The sequence below is a fragment of the Sander lucioperca genome, chromosome 18, assembly GCF_008315115.2.
Source record: "Sander lucioperca isolate FBNREF2018 chromosome 18, SLUC_FBN_1.2, whole genome shotgun sequence".
Taxonomy (NCBI): Eukaryota; Metazoa; Chordata; class Actinopteri; order Perciformes; family Percidae; genus Sander; species Sander lucioperca.
The window spans coordinates 20,885,950-20,903,575 of NC_050190.1; the positions used below are offsets into that span (position 1 = coordinate 20,885,950).

The following is a 17,626-nucleotide window of genomic DNA, read 5'->3' on the forward strand; positions in this document are numbered from 1 at the left end:
TTGCCCTCTAGTGGAGAAACATAACCAGTGGACATGTACAGTAGTTTGTATGCAGGACGTGCAAATAACATTTTCAATTATTTGTTGTACATTATACATGTACATTTATCTGTAGGACAACAGTGTACATTTTTTTGATTTTTTGGTAGTATTAGTATCAGATTCAGTGCAGTTAACTATAGTATTAAAAGGAGAACTCCGGGCAATTTTTACGTTAATCTTGATCGCTATAAGTATGTGAGTACTGTCGATAGCAAAAAAAAAAAACAAGCCGAATCGGTGCTAGCAATATGGAGCTGCTGCAGCTAATGCAGAGAGCTCCCACTTAGCTAAAACAGCAGTTTTGGGGGCATATCATAAAGAGTGCCTTTGTGCCTCTTTAACACAAAATGCAATTAAAATGTCTGTGCAAAATGAACAGGGCCCTTACATGACAACAAGATGCGTTTTCAACTCAGATATTGTTTAAATTCACTTAACCGGTTAGCTGCTAGCTGCCGTCTGGGATGAGTGAGTGTGTTCAGCCAGGCTTCAGTAATCATCACGCAGCAGTTCTGTGTGTATTTGTAGCATATATATCCATTTTGTGTGCGATCCATCTGCCGTTGGTGAATAGTAGTCTCTGCAGTGGCGAACTGTGTGTTAGTTGCCTTAGCCAGGCTAGCAGGCCCAACCGGCATCCTTCTACGAAAATAGTTCACCGAAAAGTGTTTCTGAAAACATTTTAAGCGAGAAAAAGGCCATAAAGTTGCTGAATCTGTCTTCATTTCAGATCGATAAAGGTCAGTTTAAAAGATTTTCGTCAGATTTTGAGAGGCGTTCGTCACTGTTTATCTGGTATGTTTACCACATTGACATATATATATAATGGACCAACAGACTCCGCTGCTCTGGATGGAGACCAGTGAAGGCCATTAGAAGCACTTTTCCGGTGATGGCTGAGCGTTACTGCGCAGCCTCCAACTGAGAGAGATGACGTAAATGTGACGTGAGCAACGTGTCTGAAAGTTGTAAGTCTTCTGGTAGCTGTGCCAAGAGAAATCTCAATCATTCCCAATCTTGCAGAGACGGAGAGCGTAGGTATATGTAAGGAGATAACATAGGCACAGGCTAATTATTGCTAACTAAAATGCTAGTTAAGATTAGTAATTAAACTTAAACAGCTAATGTGAGACGAAACTGCCTGCGCGCTTCTCCTGTACTGTACGGTAATTTCTCTACTGTGCGTCAGTAAGTCGCTTGGTTATGACACAATCGTTAGCCTATTTTTACAAAAACTACGGAGCCATAACGTGAGGTACAAGGTAATGGAGCCTTTTATACATTGTCGTGTTTCTTTAGAAATAAACAGTGGACAAATAGAGTCTTTAAACGCTTCAGATATAAAGTTATTTGCTGTCGAAGTGACGTCAAAATGAATGGCAGTCAACGGAATGCTAACGGGAGGTGATGGCTTGGTAGCATCAAAATGGCGCCATAGGAGGTTCGGGTTGTGAGGAGACACTTACCCCCTTGGGTTTACCATCGTCACTTCTGGTTTTCTCGTGCACTGATTCGCTAGTCAAGGGCTAGCACTCCTCCAATCACATTGAGTTTGACTGCCCACCCACCGATTCAACATGTCAAATTGGCCAAAATGAAGGCCAACGGCTCCTCCGGCTGATGACGGCACGGAACACACCGAACAGACTCAAGTCACCGACCTTGCCAGACTATCCGACGGCCTGTTATCGGGTTGGTGTGTCAGCGCCTTTAGAGTAACATTTTCCAAAAACCACAGTGCCTAGCTGTTTTAAGAAATGACTGAGCCTTTAAAATGACTGGGCTTGGGGAGAAGTGCCACAGACAGGGTTGGGATGTCAGAACACTGACGCATTGTTCTGCGTAAGGGCAAATGAAAAAACGGAAGAGACTGTTATTAAATAAAAATTACTTTATTTTTTAAAATAAATGCATTTTTTACAGTCAGAAAACAGAACAGCAGGACATGCACCGCTGCTCCCGACACTGGAGGCAAACAAAAACAACATCAGAGAAAATACACACAGACTAGGCTTGGTTTTCTCTTACCTCTGTTCACTTATGCTGATTTGTCTCAAACTCCAGGGTCTAAACAATGTGGGTCTCCTTCATATGGACATTATTAAACGGCACACTTCAGTTGTGACAAAACCAGACAAATAAGTGAAGTATTTTAAAAAGGCGCTGAACAAATCAAATTTGCAGCAAAACTTAAGTATCGCGGTCAGTCTAAAGAATGAGCTAAAACACAACTCAGGGCCACAAATGGACAGAAGAGAAAACAGAAAATCAATAAAATGATGGCGAAATGCAAGAAGAAAAAAAAAAGAGCACATTGGAAAGGCATACGTATTTGTATTTAAAAAGAAATAATATGTACTCGACAAATATTTTAATCAAACCTGGAGTTTGAGACTAGTGTTATCTTCATATATATTCATATTTATCTTCATCTGAAAACTCAGTAAGGACAACGTAAGCAGGCACAATTATGAATACTACACATGTTGACAGATGGCTTCCCCCTCTCTTTTCTGAAAGGAAAGACTTCCAAACCCCCAAAAAGCAGAAAGAAACTGTACAATTCTATAAAACGTTTGTGTTTTTACATTAGTTACAAAAAATAATACTTCATTCATTGATCCTTCATACTGAGGACAGAAGGAAAAAAAAGAAGTTGCATATTCATTCTTCAAACTCGGTGACCTTTTGCTGGTGTGTAATGATAAAAATAATAATAATAATAATAATAATAATAATAATAACAATAATAATAATAATAATAATAATACTATATGGTGTGAGAGACAGAACGGCAATAAAGTTAAAAGGTGGTACAAGGGAGCAATGATTTCTCCTGTTACGTAGTGCACATGCACTTGGCAATGAGATGCCAGGGCTTTCAAATCTTTTTGAATGCAATTTCAAGCATGCTGTTGAGATTTAGCAACTTGGTGTTGACATTAAGCTGTGGGAAGAACAGCAGCCATAAACAGACATAATTGGCAAATCATTTTCCAATTCACACTTCAAGGCCAGAAGATGAAAACACCTTTCTTTCAAAAGGGTGACTGCCTAAAGCTGGGAAAAGATAAAGCTTTGTGTTGTCTTCAAATTTTTTTTTAAAACTGATGACATATTTTTAAATACACATGAACATTAGTAATCTACCTTAATTCAACATACCAACTGACAAATTATTCTTTTTGAATGTGTTTTCAAGAAACAGATATACTGAGCACTAGAACTTATGACTTTTTAAGATGACTTTTTTTTGCAGAAAGGACATTTACATCAAGATTTTCAAACCCACAGGACATCCATCCCAGTACACTGAACTGTAGTGTGTTTCCAGACATGCTCACTGTCAGCAGTCTATTAAATACAAAACAAAACTCAGGCTCTCAATGTCACACCTCAGCTAATACAATGAAAATTCTTGACAGACTCAACAGAGGAAACAATTGCTCTGGACTAGCTCTGAAACAAAGACAACAGACATCAAAAGCAAAAAGGAAATTTAAAAACAGCTTATTCATTAACAGGACTGTATACTGTAGAAGTGCTTACATGTGACTTCAAAGAGATTAAACCCTTCATATAGTGGATAGGATGGACATGTAGTGCTGTGACCAATGGCCTTTGCTGCCCACAGATAACCTTTTGATTGGACTCTTTGATGAAGTCCTGTTTTTTTTTTTGGATAAATAATTTGATATAACTGTACGTAGGTATCTCTGGCACTACGATTACAACATGTGTTATTGACAGTTAGATGTCAGCTCATTTAGTCCAGTTCTAGAAGAGAGAGGGAAAAAAAGGCAGTGAGAGAAAGTGAAAAATAAAAAGGATTCTTTGGGATTTAATCTGGCGTTTGATTGGTTCTAAAGCGTTGTCATGGACGTAAGTTGATGGCCATCAGTCCAGGAGGAGAGAAGGCAGGTGGTCGTAGGAGAACAGAGGAACTTCCCGGTTCAGGTTTGTGTAAGGCTTCTGCTCAACCACAGGAGTCTAGGTTCAAAAGTTCATCTGGACTGCATTCACCAGAACATTAGTGTTGTAACAAATGACCTTGTCAGTGTTAATGCAAACATAAACTAGAACAATAAAAACGGTGTCAGCCATGGCAATTTTAGTACTGGTCTGGATTCTCCAGCACAGCTCTAAACAGACTGAGAAATATAATAAAATAATAAAATAACCCATACACTGTGGTTCCACCACCCAGCCACTCCCCTCCTGGCCCCTGACCTACTATGGTTAGCCCCTGGCGGTTCGGAGGCAGCTCAGACCCAGCCGCTGGTCAGCTTATAGAACATCTCCTCATCTAGAGACTCGTTCTGGTCCTTGGCACGCGTGGACAAAAAGATGTAGCCACCGATGAACTCGTGGACGACCTTACAGTCCACCTCGGCACAGATGAAAGACAGACTGGGCTCGTCGGCAAACTCCACCGTCACCTGAGCACACACAGCAAAGCACATCAGTCATGCTTCAATCAAAACGGGTGAAATGGAATTGCATTTTCATTCAAATGTCTTGTCATGCCACCAACAGTCTAAAACCCAAAAGTATTCAATTTACCATCGTAGAAGAAGACTAAAGAGTGATTTATGGTCCTGCGGAGGCTCCACACAGAGCTTTCGCCATGTGCGTTTGTGTGCTGGGGAGTGTGTGGTAGAGCGAGTGTTGGTGACTAGTTTCGGAGTGAGTAGCGACTCTAGAGCAGGGATCCGGGACCCCTAGGGCGTCCTCAGAGTCAATGCAGGGGGGCCTCCAAATTATTGCAAAACTTTGACATTTTTTCAAAAATTAAAAAGTCTTAACATGAATCTAACATTTTATTAGCAAATATAAATCCCCACTGATGATAGACTTACTGGCCTATAGTTAAGGTAGTCACTTAGATATCCATCCCCAGATACAGTTCATCCTAAGGATTCACTGTGCCACATATATGTTTAACATTAAAACATGATTTATAAAAGCATGCCAATAATTATTAGGCTATTTAATAGCTTAGTATTCTATGCATAAAAGGTATGTATAAAGGTTTTAGGCTGCCCTACATGTTATTGTAGGCCCCATATGCAACTTCATTTTATACAACATATGTAGTAGGGGGTCCCTGCTCTGTCTCTCTTTTAGTTAAGGGGTCCTTGGCCTAAAAAACGTTAAAGACCCCTGCCCTGCCTTGTTTTTTTAACCAGGGCAGCAGTTTTCAGATTACATTATGTGCTTACATAATTGCAAAAGGTTTCTCCAATGTTTTCTCAGTTAGCCTTTTAAAATGATATCAAATTAGTTAACAGAATGTGCCTTTGGAACACTGGATGAATGGTTGCTAATAATGGGCTATGTAGATATTGCATTAAAGATCAGCCACTTCTTTCTACGACAGTCAAGAGCCCTTTTGCAATTATGTAAGCACATAATGTAATCTGAAACTGCCGCCCTGATTAAAAAAACAATGCAACTGATCTCAGCTGGTATTCTGTAAGTAATGGAGTGGAATGGAAATTTCTAAGTGACCCCAAACTTTTGACCGGTAGTGTGGCGTAGATTTAACGCAGAAGCATAAATCTAAAATCTAAATCTAAACCAGCACATAATTACATCTGAGAAGCTGGAACTGGTGCATTTTAGTTTTTCTGATTACAATTGTTCTGATCATACTACTAATTGCTTAGAAGAATGCTTCAAAAGCACTCAGATTTAGAATAGCACTCGACTCGCAATGAACAAAGTACCAAAATCAATGCAGCAGAACCAGAGATATCGTCAATAACCGTCAATGTTACCCACAATGCAGCTCGGTCACGGACAATTCAGTTGGATATTAGGCTGCGTTATGTTAGTATGCTAGCCTCAAGCAGAGATGAGGAGCAGGCTACAGGTACACAGTCTGATAAGCTCATTTCTTTCTGACTACACTACGATTCTTTTCCTTTTCAAACTTGTCGTATTAAACATCCCAACTGATGCTGACTCAAGTGACATCACTCGAGTGATGTCAAGTGACATCAACTGAGGCAATTTTCTCAGATTCTGCACAGGTCCCTCTGGTGCCAAAAAAGGCTTTATACAACTTTTTTTTTCACGTATACAGTAATACTCCCCCAGACCTGTATGGAAACTTTGATGAGAAAAAATTAGTGAGAGTTCCCCTGAAATCAGTTGAAAAGTTTCAGCTCCAGAAACATTAACTCCCAACACTGAGTGAGAGTAGGACGCGAATAACTTTGAAAAGAAAACTATTACATTAAAATAACTTAAATGGGTTCCCTACCATCTTGATCTCCCAGTTGACGTTCCACTGTTTCATGTTGCTGAAGCGCCAGGTCTTAATAGCATCTCCAGTGCCGGCATCCATCCGGATCAAACGGTTGTAAGTGATGCCGATCAGCTCCTCCCGCTTTCCACCCTGGAACCTGCAGAGAAGAAGAAAATCCACTGTGAAATGAAACTGTGCAGATCAAATGACAATATGAGTCCCTGTCAGCACATAAAACAGAGAGTGGGGTATGAGGTCATAAATGAAATAAGGGCAATGGAAAGGTTGACTTTTGTGCTAGGTTTGAAAGAAGGTTTATATATATAAGATGGCAGAAGTGGACATTTTACTTAAATAAAGCATAAGGACATTGGTTCACAGCTTGGACTCATTAGTGGATAAAGCAGCGATTTGAAATGTATACATTTTATTTCTATTTTTGTGGCTATCATCACCTTTCCTCACAGGACCTGTTTTGATTTTATTTGTATGTTGTTTTTTTTATTTTTGTTTCCATATATCACTCACAAATTGATGTGACTGTGTTCAGTACTGAAAATTCAATAAACATTAAAGTAATTAAAAAAAAACAGAGTGGGTGATATAAGTGGAAAGACACATCAGCTTACTTGGCAAGGAAATGAGTGATTCCAAACTCAGGCAGGGACTGCCATGCCTGGATGAAGCGCATCTTGGCCTCGATGAGACTCATCTGGGCCACATTCTGGTGGGCTTCAAGGATCCGGGCTGAAATCTGACAAATACACAACCACACACATGACATTTCAGTATGCTTCCACCATTTGAGTCTCTACAAACACCAACACACTCCACACTGTAAACAAATGTATCCCATCACCACACTTAAACCAGCCGATGCACCCAAATCCACACACAGTGCGTAAACAAGCTGTGGCTAATTCCATAAAGCCATCAGCACACACAGTGTCAGCCAATAAGCAGAGGGCTGTCACAGTGAAACTCTACTTCACACAGCTACAAAATAGACAGACAAACAAATATAAACCTACGAGCCCTCTGAGGAGCCAGACTAAGGTTAATGTGCAAGTGAGCATGCATGTGTGTGTTCCCATACTGTCCCTACATCCTTTTTAGGGCGGCAGCCCAACATTAGATCAACTAATTCACCTGTAAGAGCAGTGTAACAGAGACATCCAGAGTAAGTAATAAGTAATCCATCACCTTGAACCTCCCACATGTTACAGTCAGCTACTGATTAGCATTGCATTCTTGAGCTTAATTGAAAAAAAAAAAAATCAAAAAAGGTAAAAAGAAAAAAAAAACTAAGCAAATACGGTCGTCAGGAATTAATCGATAAGTTCATAATTTCGTTGGTGTTGATTCAGCAGTCACTGTTCAACTGCATTACAACAAAAAAAACAAAATAAATTTGCTTTACTGTGATGGATCACTTACCTTCAGCAAGTTTCTAGTCTCTGCTTTACATATTTTACTGACAGAAAAATAAAACACATCACTCAAAACACATTAAACCTATGATTTGCTTTGATAAATGTTCGGCATTAATGTATAGAACTGCTGTTAAATGGGCTAAAACACGCAAAAACACCTGCATGGGCCATTTATTTTACTGAATATCGTGTGTATTTTGTTTACCATTAATGGTACAAACACAACACAGATGTCCCAATATTGTAGCAATAGAGCTATGTGTCATTTGTCTTATGGCACCCTGAAAACATTAGAGCTAGTGACAAAAACAAACAAACTAACTAACTAACACGGAGGATTCTATTTATTCTACTGTGACTACCAGCCACTATGTTATATAGTTGCACTAGTTTTGGTTAGGTGAGGCAACCCAGACACAAAAAGTGTTCAGAGTTTATACACACATGCACATACATGTATCTAAGGCTTATAAGGCACCCAGTGGACACATAACTCAACTTACCAAGTCCCTGATAGAGCCTGGCTGAAGATGAAAGGTGGGGGTGGGAGAAAGGCACAGAGGAAGGAAGGAGATGCATACAAGAGGAGAGAAAAGAAAGAAAGATTGGACAAAGAGAACAAGCAAGTATGATCAATGTCGAGGAAAGAAAGATCCAAAACAATAAAGTAGGAGGCCGCATTTGTAATTAAAGAAACAAGGTGGGGAGAGGGGCTGTGGAGTCTGGAGGTCATGCACTATTCAGCCACAACAGAGAGAGAGAGAGAGAGAGAGAGAGAGAGAGAGAGAGAGAGAGAGAGAGAGAGAGAGAGAGAGAGAGAGAGAGAGAGAGAGAGAGAGCACAGCAGCAGTCAGACACTGGTTTCACATTAGAAGTAGGAACCGGAACTGTACATTTCATAATGGCTGTTTATTATTATACTTTCGCAATGAGCCAATAAAATAAATCACACAGCTTCTCCATAATTTCCACTTTCGTCCACAGGATGGCGGTATGCACCAAGCAGCACATTTTGGAAGCACCAAGCTGTAGGAGTGCCATGTCTCCATACTCCTACTACTACTCCTTCTACTACTACTACTACTCCTTCTACTACTACTACTACTCCTTCTACTACTACTACTACTACTACTACTACTACTACTACTACTACTACTACTACTACTTTATTTTGTCTTTAATTCTGGTTTTCTCTTGTCAAAATGTATCTATATGGCCAAGGACCACACTGGTCCAAGTGATCTAAAAATTCCTGTGTGTGTATCCGCTGGGAGCCGCGGCACGGAAGTCTCCTCAGACCAGTTTTGCAACAGGAAGTCCAGTTTAAGGGAGATGGGGAGGGGTTGCATCTGACTGAGAGCGAATGGGCTTTTTTCCCCAGACAGTTTTCCCGCGCAGCATTCCCAGGCACGGCTCATTTCCTGATGCCCCACGCCCACTACATGAGTACACATGTGTGTGAGTGCACGGGCATATACACATACTGTACATATGCTGCTACTCTTTCATGTTGTGTGCCTGGGGATACCCCCTATCAGACTGGGATTATGAGTGAGACTAGAGCCGGACCAGAAAGAACCACAGCCCCAGATGGACACACACCCTGCTGGGCTAATACCACTAAAAAGTCCTTCCCCCTGTTCAAGCTAGCCTCTATTCCATGCAACGTATTATGCCACAGATGTATTTTCCATTTGTCTTTCTAAAAAAAAACAAAAAAAAAAAACACTGGATGCGATGACACTGAAGTTTTCTGTCCATATTCTTAAAAGCAGAAACAGTCTGTCTGTCTGTCCAAAATGGGTCAGTGGACAGTGACATTTGAGCATCTCCTGATAAAGATAAAACAATTACTATGTTAACTGCAGCTCCTATGAGGTCTGATAGCATATGGTTCATGGGAGCTGTAGCTCCTCAATGCTAGCAAAATCATTATTGTTGTGTACTGTCCAGCACAGTCTTTTAGTCATGTAGAATATGTTAAGGAAACCTCGGTATCATGTTTCAGCTTTCCAGAAAAACTAATCCAAGAAACCTTCTTTGGGAAAGTGCAATACATAGAGAACCAAACACTAGTGCAATAGATACGATAACCAACCCAGGATTTTTCTCTCTCTCAGACCAACATACAGTACTGACACCATGCCATGGGTTAAACCCACAGGTTGGCTGGTCTGAATGGGTCAACGTGCATCAAGCGACCTGGCTTCGTGATCCTTTCTTGATTTAAACATGGATCGGTCAGTCACTCCTCGGTTTTGGCAAAACGCCTTTTATTATTAGAGATGGTGATATGAATTTTAATTATAAAATCATAAAAAGTTATTGACCCTAACGATATTTAAAGTTATTTCCTGACGACTGAAAAAGGGAGAAAGGGGACACCAAGAGAAAGAGAGAACTGAAACTTTTTTTGGTACTTCTGTAATTGTTTTATTTTTAGCAGGGCTGTATGTGGAACTTGAGTTGTAGAACAGTGACGTTCAGAGATTAACCTGTGACAGCAGTCCCATATGAATGTATCAAGCATGAGTTCAGTAGAACCATGTGATACTCATGTTTCCTATGTTACAGGAGTATCAAAGAAATCAAGAACAAGTCTGGTTTGTATTGTGGCAAAATAGAAGTGCCTGCAGCATACCAGCCATGCTGACACCCATTTATAGGACATGAATCTATCTTTCTGTCTACCTTGGTCTCTAGACATCCATTTCCCAGACCATTTCTGAGTCATCACTTACGGTACAAACAACCTCCCAACATCCTTCGAACTACCTAGCAGCATTCTGCTTTTCTACTACAACTTAAACAAGACCAGACTGAGTGAGAAAGCTATGAGGAGGCAACCCTGCCCCCTTCCTCACCACCCCCAACTTACATAGCTATGGCAGCCGTGTACTCAGCTGTTCCTATGTACACACACCAGCCTGTTGCTTTCATGCAAATCTGCTGGGCACATTGTAGAATTTTCCTAACGCTTACAAGTTAATTCATTAATAATGTTTAAATTCTACAACTGGTTATGATGTTTGCGGGTGACTATTCCATAATATTTTTAGACATAGACAATATTAGGGGTGGAAATCCCCAGAGGCCTCAAGATACGATATCATCACGATACTGATGTCACGATACAATATTATTGCGATTTTAAACATATTGCAATATCCTGCGATATATTGCAATTTATTACCCTTTTTCCAACTTCAAATTTTTCCCAATTTCAAATTATGTTCCCAAAAGGAAACTTTGTCAACATCTGTTTTATCTAAAAATATACATTTCTTTGTTTGTTCATCTCACTTCAATTCTGTTGCTACAAAATGGGATCGTCAAGCAGACAAAGTGACCAAGACATATATAATAACAGATCGATACTTTGCTACTGTGTATTGTTACAGTATTGCCACGAAGAATATTGCAATGCTATACCGATTTTCCCCCCCACCCCTAGACAATATATTCAGATTTTTCGTCAATGTTGCCAGATGAACTGAGCACCTACAAGTCAACGAACATTTCTACACTTTTGTCTACAAGCACAAAGGCCGAGAGCAGACAAAGTATCCATTACAGTTATGACATGAGCAGCTCTACTGTGAGGATGTTGAGTGGTTTGGACGTCTGCTGTCCTGGTTTCCCCTTGGACAGAGGGGGGTGGAGAGACGGAACAGAGAGAAGAGGAGGAGAGTAAAGGAGGGGGAGTAGAGGCAGGCTACATTCCAATGCAAGACAAGCCTGATGCCAGGAGGCGGCCATCTGGGAAGCATCAGACGCTGCTCCATCTAACTCCACAACCGACTTATCAAACAAGTAAACAACCTCACACAAAATACACAGTAGAGAAGATAGGTACCTTCCGTACGTCTGTATCTTTCTAACTACACGCTTTACCTTCCACGTGTACACCCTACAGTGCATTCAGAGGTTGCATGGTTAAGCTCCAATTGCATGGCTTACCTGCTTGTTCTTGTACTTCTTCAGATAGCGCGGGGACACTAGGCATTCTGGGTTGATATCGGTGGTGATTGGCTCAATGAACTGAGGGTCAGGGTTCATGTGTTGCATCTTGAGGAAGGACAGAATGTTCTGGACCTCCAGGTTGTAAGAGCTGTCGGCCATGGTCTTTCCTTTGGAGGCCAAGCGACATGCAGCCATCCAGTGGGCGTACTGTTTCTCCTGGAGAAGAAAGTCAAACACTGGTTATTATAAATCTATTAAAAAGGACAAGAAATGATCAGAAATGGTCAACTTAATTCAGTCTTACCATGTCACAGCGAAGCCAGATCTCATTCATGCCATCAGCCACAGGGATTAGCAACTTGATGTTGAATTTCTGACCAGAGATGTTAACATCTGGAGTCACCTCACAGCCTACACATGGAAGCCAAAATGCAGAGCGGAAGAAGAGGTCAAAGTTCACACCTCATTCTTTAGACAGAAAAAATAAGCAATGTATTCTTGCATGGGCATGAAATGACATTTTGTGTGTTTGCACCTCTAAGATTCATTTGGAGAGCAGGTGTCCCATGTGCCTCCTCTTTACTCTTGTAACAGGAAATTGTGATATCCTTGAATGTGCACCAGTACTGCTTATAGCCCTTCAGTGTCAGTTTCTTGGGTCTGGAAAAATATATAACAGACAAAGGGAGACATGTCAGACTTCAGATGGAAAAAACACCCATTTTCTTTATTAGTGGACGAGAGGAAGAGTGGGGGAGGGGAGATCATAAGCGCGTACAAAGGAGAGGGGGGAAAGAGAGGGAGAGCTTCTTAAGTGCAAAGTCAGTAAGGTGAATAGGAAAACAGCCAGCATTGGACGTGAACATTAATGGAAAACCATTAAAGCGGAAATGTCTCTTGATATCATACCCCCCCAATGGTTTATACATTTTATGAGACAACCACCCCAGGGGCCACCTTCCTGTCAGCAAAGGCGTAAAGCCAAAAATGAATATGGTTAAAAATATGCTTGGTCCAACTGTAATCACTTTGAAAAGCTAAACTGAAAGCTCAGCCTGTAAATGTCCTTTGGCAAACAATGCAGCCTATTACACTGATGCAAACCAGGCAACAGCTCTCTCATTTAGCCTGAAAATGTTATTTCCTGGTTCTCTGAGAGACTCAACATCTTTCGGACAAATACAATCTTTGCACGCACTCATTCAGTTCTTGTTTTTTTGGTAACGGTGAAAGTGCATGTGGTCTTGTGGGATCTTACTTGAAGACTTTGACATAGTCCGCTAGCTCAGGAATAGATGTGATGTCACCCTAGGAGAAAATGAAAAACCCATTGTTAGTATAAACCTGGAAGATGTGAATACAAAACAATAAAAACATGGCTTAACTTTCAACAGTTTCAATGTCATTGCTCAGTAGAGTATGCTAAAGACAGCACTTCCTTCTTATGTAATATCTAAAAGCTAAGTTTCTTCTGATAAGCTGTATAAACTTAACAAGTTCTTGAGGCGGGGCTGCTGTTATAACAAACGCATATATTTTCAACTTACCCATGTAACATGCAGCCTTTGTTGGGTTTGTTTAAGTGTCAAATATCTCACACCCCCAGTCTTTTGTCAGATGCAGCCCTGATAAACAACTGTGTGAAATGTAGCACTCCCAGTGAAATAATTCATTGTGATTTTCCCCTCCCCTGGGTCAGTGTACAGTGTCTATGTATGTCTCCGCTCCTGTTTATTACAGCTGATGAAAGTACACTTCATCACAAAACAGTAAAGAAACAAAGGACCAAACACACTGCCAAGCTGCTGCAATTGGGACAACAAATAAACAAACACATAATGAGTTTGGAGCCCAGTACACGTAATCCACAACCAAAAGGTATTTTCTGTAGTGAATGTGAAGATGTCGCAGTGTCGCACTGTCATACCAGTGAGTTGGACGTCTTCCCTCCCTCCAAAGTAATTTCCAGGTCAGACAGAGCTGCATCCACCTCATCCACCTCCTTCTCACTGTTATTCAGGTGGTTGTCTGAAGACATGATTGACAGCTTGTTGATGTGGTACTGAGGGGGAAAAAAGATAACCCCAGTTAGGCCCATTTTTAAATACCTTTTGAGCACTTAACTTGCTGTGTTAAACCAGGGTTTCTACACATTTTCTATTTTGAGATTACATGATATTTAATATATTTGTTTTTTTTTCGTTTCTAGATTTCTCAGTCATGCATATGAACCAGTTACATACAGAGAATTTTGAAGAATGTTTTTCTTAACATCCTCCTTTTAAGGCCCTGACACACCAACCAGACGGCCGACCGTCGGCAGAAAAGGCAGTCGGACTGATCAGTCGGCTCCCCGAACACACCGAAGCGACACCGACATGAGCGTACGTTCTGCGCGTGCGCGAGACGTAATACGTCTCCATAACAGCAGGCGGCGCTAATCTGTATTGTCGCCCCAAAAAATGAAATCCGGAAATGACGAACGTGTGACGTGGGTCTGGCTTCTCCAGCCGATAGTAATGGCGGCTTGTTCGAAATACGATCTCGTATTTTCCGAAAATAGTTCACTGAAACGTGTTTCTGAAAACATTTTAAGCGAGAAATAGGCCATACAGTTGATGAATCTGTCTTCATTTCAGATCGACAAAGGTCAGTTTAAAAGATTTTTATCAGATTTTGAGAGGCGTCCGTCACTCATCCGGCTCGCCATTTCCGAGTTAGCACTCCACCAATCAGATTGGTCATTGAGTCCGACTGCCCGCCCTCCGACCCAGCAAGTCAGGTTGGCCAAAACGAAGGCCGACTGCCCCTCCGACGGACGACGGCACGGAGCACACCAAACTGACTCGAGTCACCGACCTCGCCAGACTGTCCGACGGCTGATAATCAGGTTGGTGTGTCAGCGCCTTAAGGCACACACGTACAATATGCATGTCAGCAGGGGTTTTAGGGAACAGAGTGAACAGTTGGGGCAAAGTATGTGGTGCTGTGGACAAGGTTTCAAAGTAACAACTCAACACTGTTAAGACCTACAATCTTCCAGTTACAGAATGTTTCTACCCAGCAGATTCACTGAAGCCTTCCTGGTGAAAAAAAAACCCCAAGTCCCAAATATTGGCTTAAAAAAGTGATGGAAAAGGCAACAGCTAATAATTGCTTGTCCAACTCCAACACCCTTGGCAACAGTTTTGCTGATATATAAAGTATCCTGCTATGTTTGCTACCGGTGCACAAACCTCCAACTTTGTCTTATAAAAGTGAATTGGTCTGTGATAACAGCCACATAAATACTTTAAGATGTGTTGGCATTTATGTTGGCAAGTGCTGCCAGTATGCACCATTGAGTTTACCAGAGATGAAACAATGACTTTTATCTTTAAAGGAGATGAAGATGAGGAGACTAGTTTCAGGATGAGAAAAAGATGACGTGGTCGGTGATGAGAGAAATAAGAGGTACGTTTGAACAATGTGTTTTTGGCACGTCTTTGAACTGAAACAGGCTATATAATTGATTGTACTGGGAACACATGTGAGACTAGGCCAATAAGGGAAAAAGAAAACTGAAAACACCAATTCATCAGGATGGGGGTATTACTGAAAACCCAACAGTGTTTACCTCTTAGTGTGAGTCACAGACACTAAATACAACTTGTTGACAAATGGTATTTATAATGTCAACCCATCACCAACCCCCCACCAATATATGAATGAACAGCTGTCGAGAGAGTGAGAGATACAGAGGCAGACTTTGAGAGGGATATGTGAGGCTTTAGCCCAGCTAAGGTTACAGAATGTGGGACAAAGGGCTCGCCATGACACTCCATTCCTCCGCCTCTTCCACTCTGACAGTCTTTTAAAGCTGCAACACTGGGGGGGCTTGTTTCCTGTTTGTGTGAATGGTTGGCTGAGTGTACGTGTTTATCTGCTGAGGTTCAAAGTACAACCAGTGCCCCAAGTCGGTGACTATGAGGTCGGTTCCTGTTCTTCAAGATTCAAAACTTTATTGCCATGCAACTAAGTTGCTAGGAATTTGGTGCAGTGTGCTCATTACCCAAAAAAAACATTCAAAGCATTCACAGCAGGACAGTCCATACCTATTAAAAACACAATGTAGACACATATAGACACAACCCCCCAGCCTTGCTCCCCCCCACATATGCATACCATTTATCCCATGATAAAATAGATAAATATGTGTTAAAAAAGTTAAGTGCCAGTGCTGAAGGACACCCTACAAGTCAGTGCAGTCAAGAGTTACAAAGTGTCAGTGCATTGTATCCCTGAGGTGCTATTGTAGTGTTGAGGATCCATTGAGTAGCTGAATGGTTCTGCAGTAGGTGCTAATAAGAAAGCGGAATGTTTTGGATTTAATATATTTCAGTCTTTTCCCTGAGAGGAAATACTCCTGATTACCTAATTTCTATGTACTGCCAATGTAAAAGGTCTAGGTGATAGCATGCTAACACAAGCCAGCGACATACTGGACGTGGACAATCATTGGTCTTTATTTAGACCCTGTGTATCCACTCTCACCAATGAAACTTTAGCCAAAAGCCCTGAGCTCATCCTACCCAGCTGAAACATAGTAGTAGCTACCAAAGTGCTAACAGACAGGTAGCGACAGAGTAACGGCCAGTCTAAACACCCAACTCTGATTAGCATCTCTCTCAGGAAGAGTAACAAGAAACCAGTTAAGTGTAACTATAACCGATCTGATGAAACACACCTAACACCTCAGAGTGTAAGAGGGCTTCTAGAGGAATGTAAGCAGGTCTATGAGACAGTGCCTTGCTGGGGATGGGTGGGTGGGCTGGGCTGGAGGCACTGGGTCCTGTGGCCCAAGATGCTCTATAATTACCCTGGGGGTGAGGACAGGGTGGCGTCTTCAGGTCGTGGCACCCACAGTTTATGAGGGTCAGAAATAGCAGGGGCACCACCCCCAGATTATAGGGGGTTACCTGAGGGGGCTAAAGGGCCTCACATCTGTATATCACTTGCACTGATCCCCATTTCTCCTCATCTTGATCTTCCATTAAACTTGTCTCAAAAGAGAAATGAGTGTGTCTGATGCTGCCAGTGGCTCCAAAGTCCAGGTCAGATCAGCTCTGTATGAGTGGCTACAGCAAGTTGCCTCAAGGTTGGCCCATTATATAAACATGCTTGAAATCCCTTACTATTAGTGAGAGAATTTAATGTTGGAAAAATATAATGCTGGAAATTGTACAAGAACATTTACAAAACCTAATTGAGGTAAATGCATTAATGTCTTTCAAGTTAATCATAATTAATTATTCATAACAGATTTTCTTGTTGAAAGGCTATTTACTCCTTTTTTTCTATTAAACTATGAGTCAAAAATAAAGAGACTTGGTTGATATTGCCCAGTGGGGATATGTGTGATAATGCCCCCATTAACTCATTCTGCATCAATGTGCAATATATCCAAGTTTTTTAGCCAGAAATGGCAGCAATATGTCTCAGTTTTGGGCTAGAAGCCCATTTAATTCATTAGCTTGCAGATGAGAAGGCAATGTGCCCATCGGCGCACACACACGCACACACACACGCGCGCGCGCACACACACACACACACACACACACACACACACACACACACACTTTACCTGCAGGGCAGCAAACATCATCATTTCCTCCTCCGTGCACTCAATTTCCTCCAGCAGGATGGCCCACTTGGACTGTTCATAGAGCTGGTTCACTCGGATGGCATCATACTGTGGAGAGGTTTGTCGCAGAGGTTAACATGCATACAAACAAGCAGATTCTCACGCTCTCTCACACTCTGATACACACAGGACACAACTAGACTAGTTGGAAGCACTAGTTAGAAGTTGTACGTGGTTAATGGCATCATGACTTTTGTCCAATGACTTTCGAGTACTGTGACACTAACCATTCGAGAAATTGTCCTACATTGT

General features: G+C 41.4%; 1 protein-coding gene across 4 annotated transcripts in view; it reads right to left on the minus strand.

Annotated features, from left to right (window-relative positions):
* Positions 1–1,918: 1,918 nt before the first annotated feature.
* fermt2 (fermitin family member 2) overlaps positions 1,919–17,626 on the minus strand; it is a 46,963-nt gene continuing 31,255 nt past the window's right edge. For 2 of the 4 annotated variants that reach the window (XM_031310126.2, XM_031310124.2), the window contains 10 exons: positions 17,315–17,422; positions 13,619–13,753; positions 12,950–12,999; positions 12,227–12,351; positions 11,996–12,102; positions 11,689–11,907; positions 8,232–8,252; positions 6,925–7,049; positions 6,311–6,452; positions 1,919–4,481 (listed from right to left, as the gene is read on the minus strand). In XM_031310126.2, coding sequence (XP_031165986.1) covers positions 4,308–4,481; positions 6,311–6,452; positions 6,925–7,049; positions 8,232–8,252; positions 11,689–11,907; positions 11,996–12,102; positions 12,227–12,351; positions 12,950–12,999; positions 13,619–13,753; positions 17,315–17,422 — 1,206 coding nt within the window. In that variant the 3' untranslated portion in view covers positions 1,919–4,307. The remainder of the gene's footprint in view (positions 4,482–6,310; positions 6,453–6,924; positions 7,050–8,231; positions 8,253–11,688; positions 11,908–11,995; positions 12,103–12,226; positions 12,352–12,949; positions 13,000–13,618; positions 13,754–17,314; positions 17,423–17,626) is intronic. The other 2 variants (XM_031310125.2, XM_035994859.1) reach the window with 1 other exon arrangement.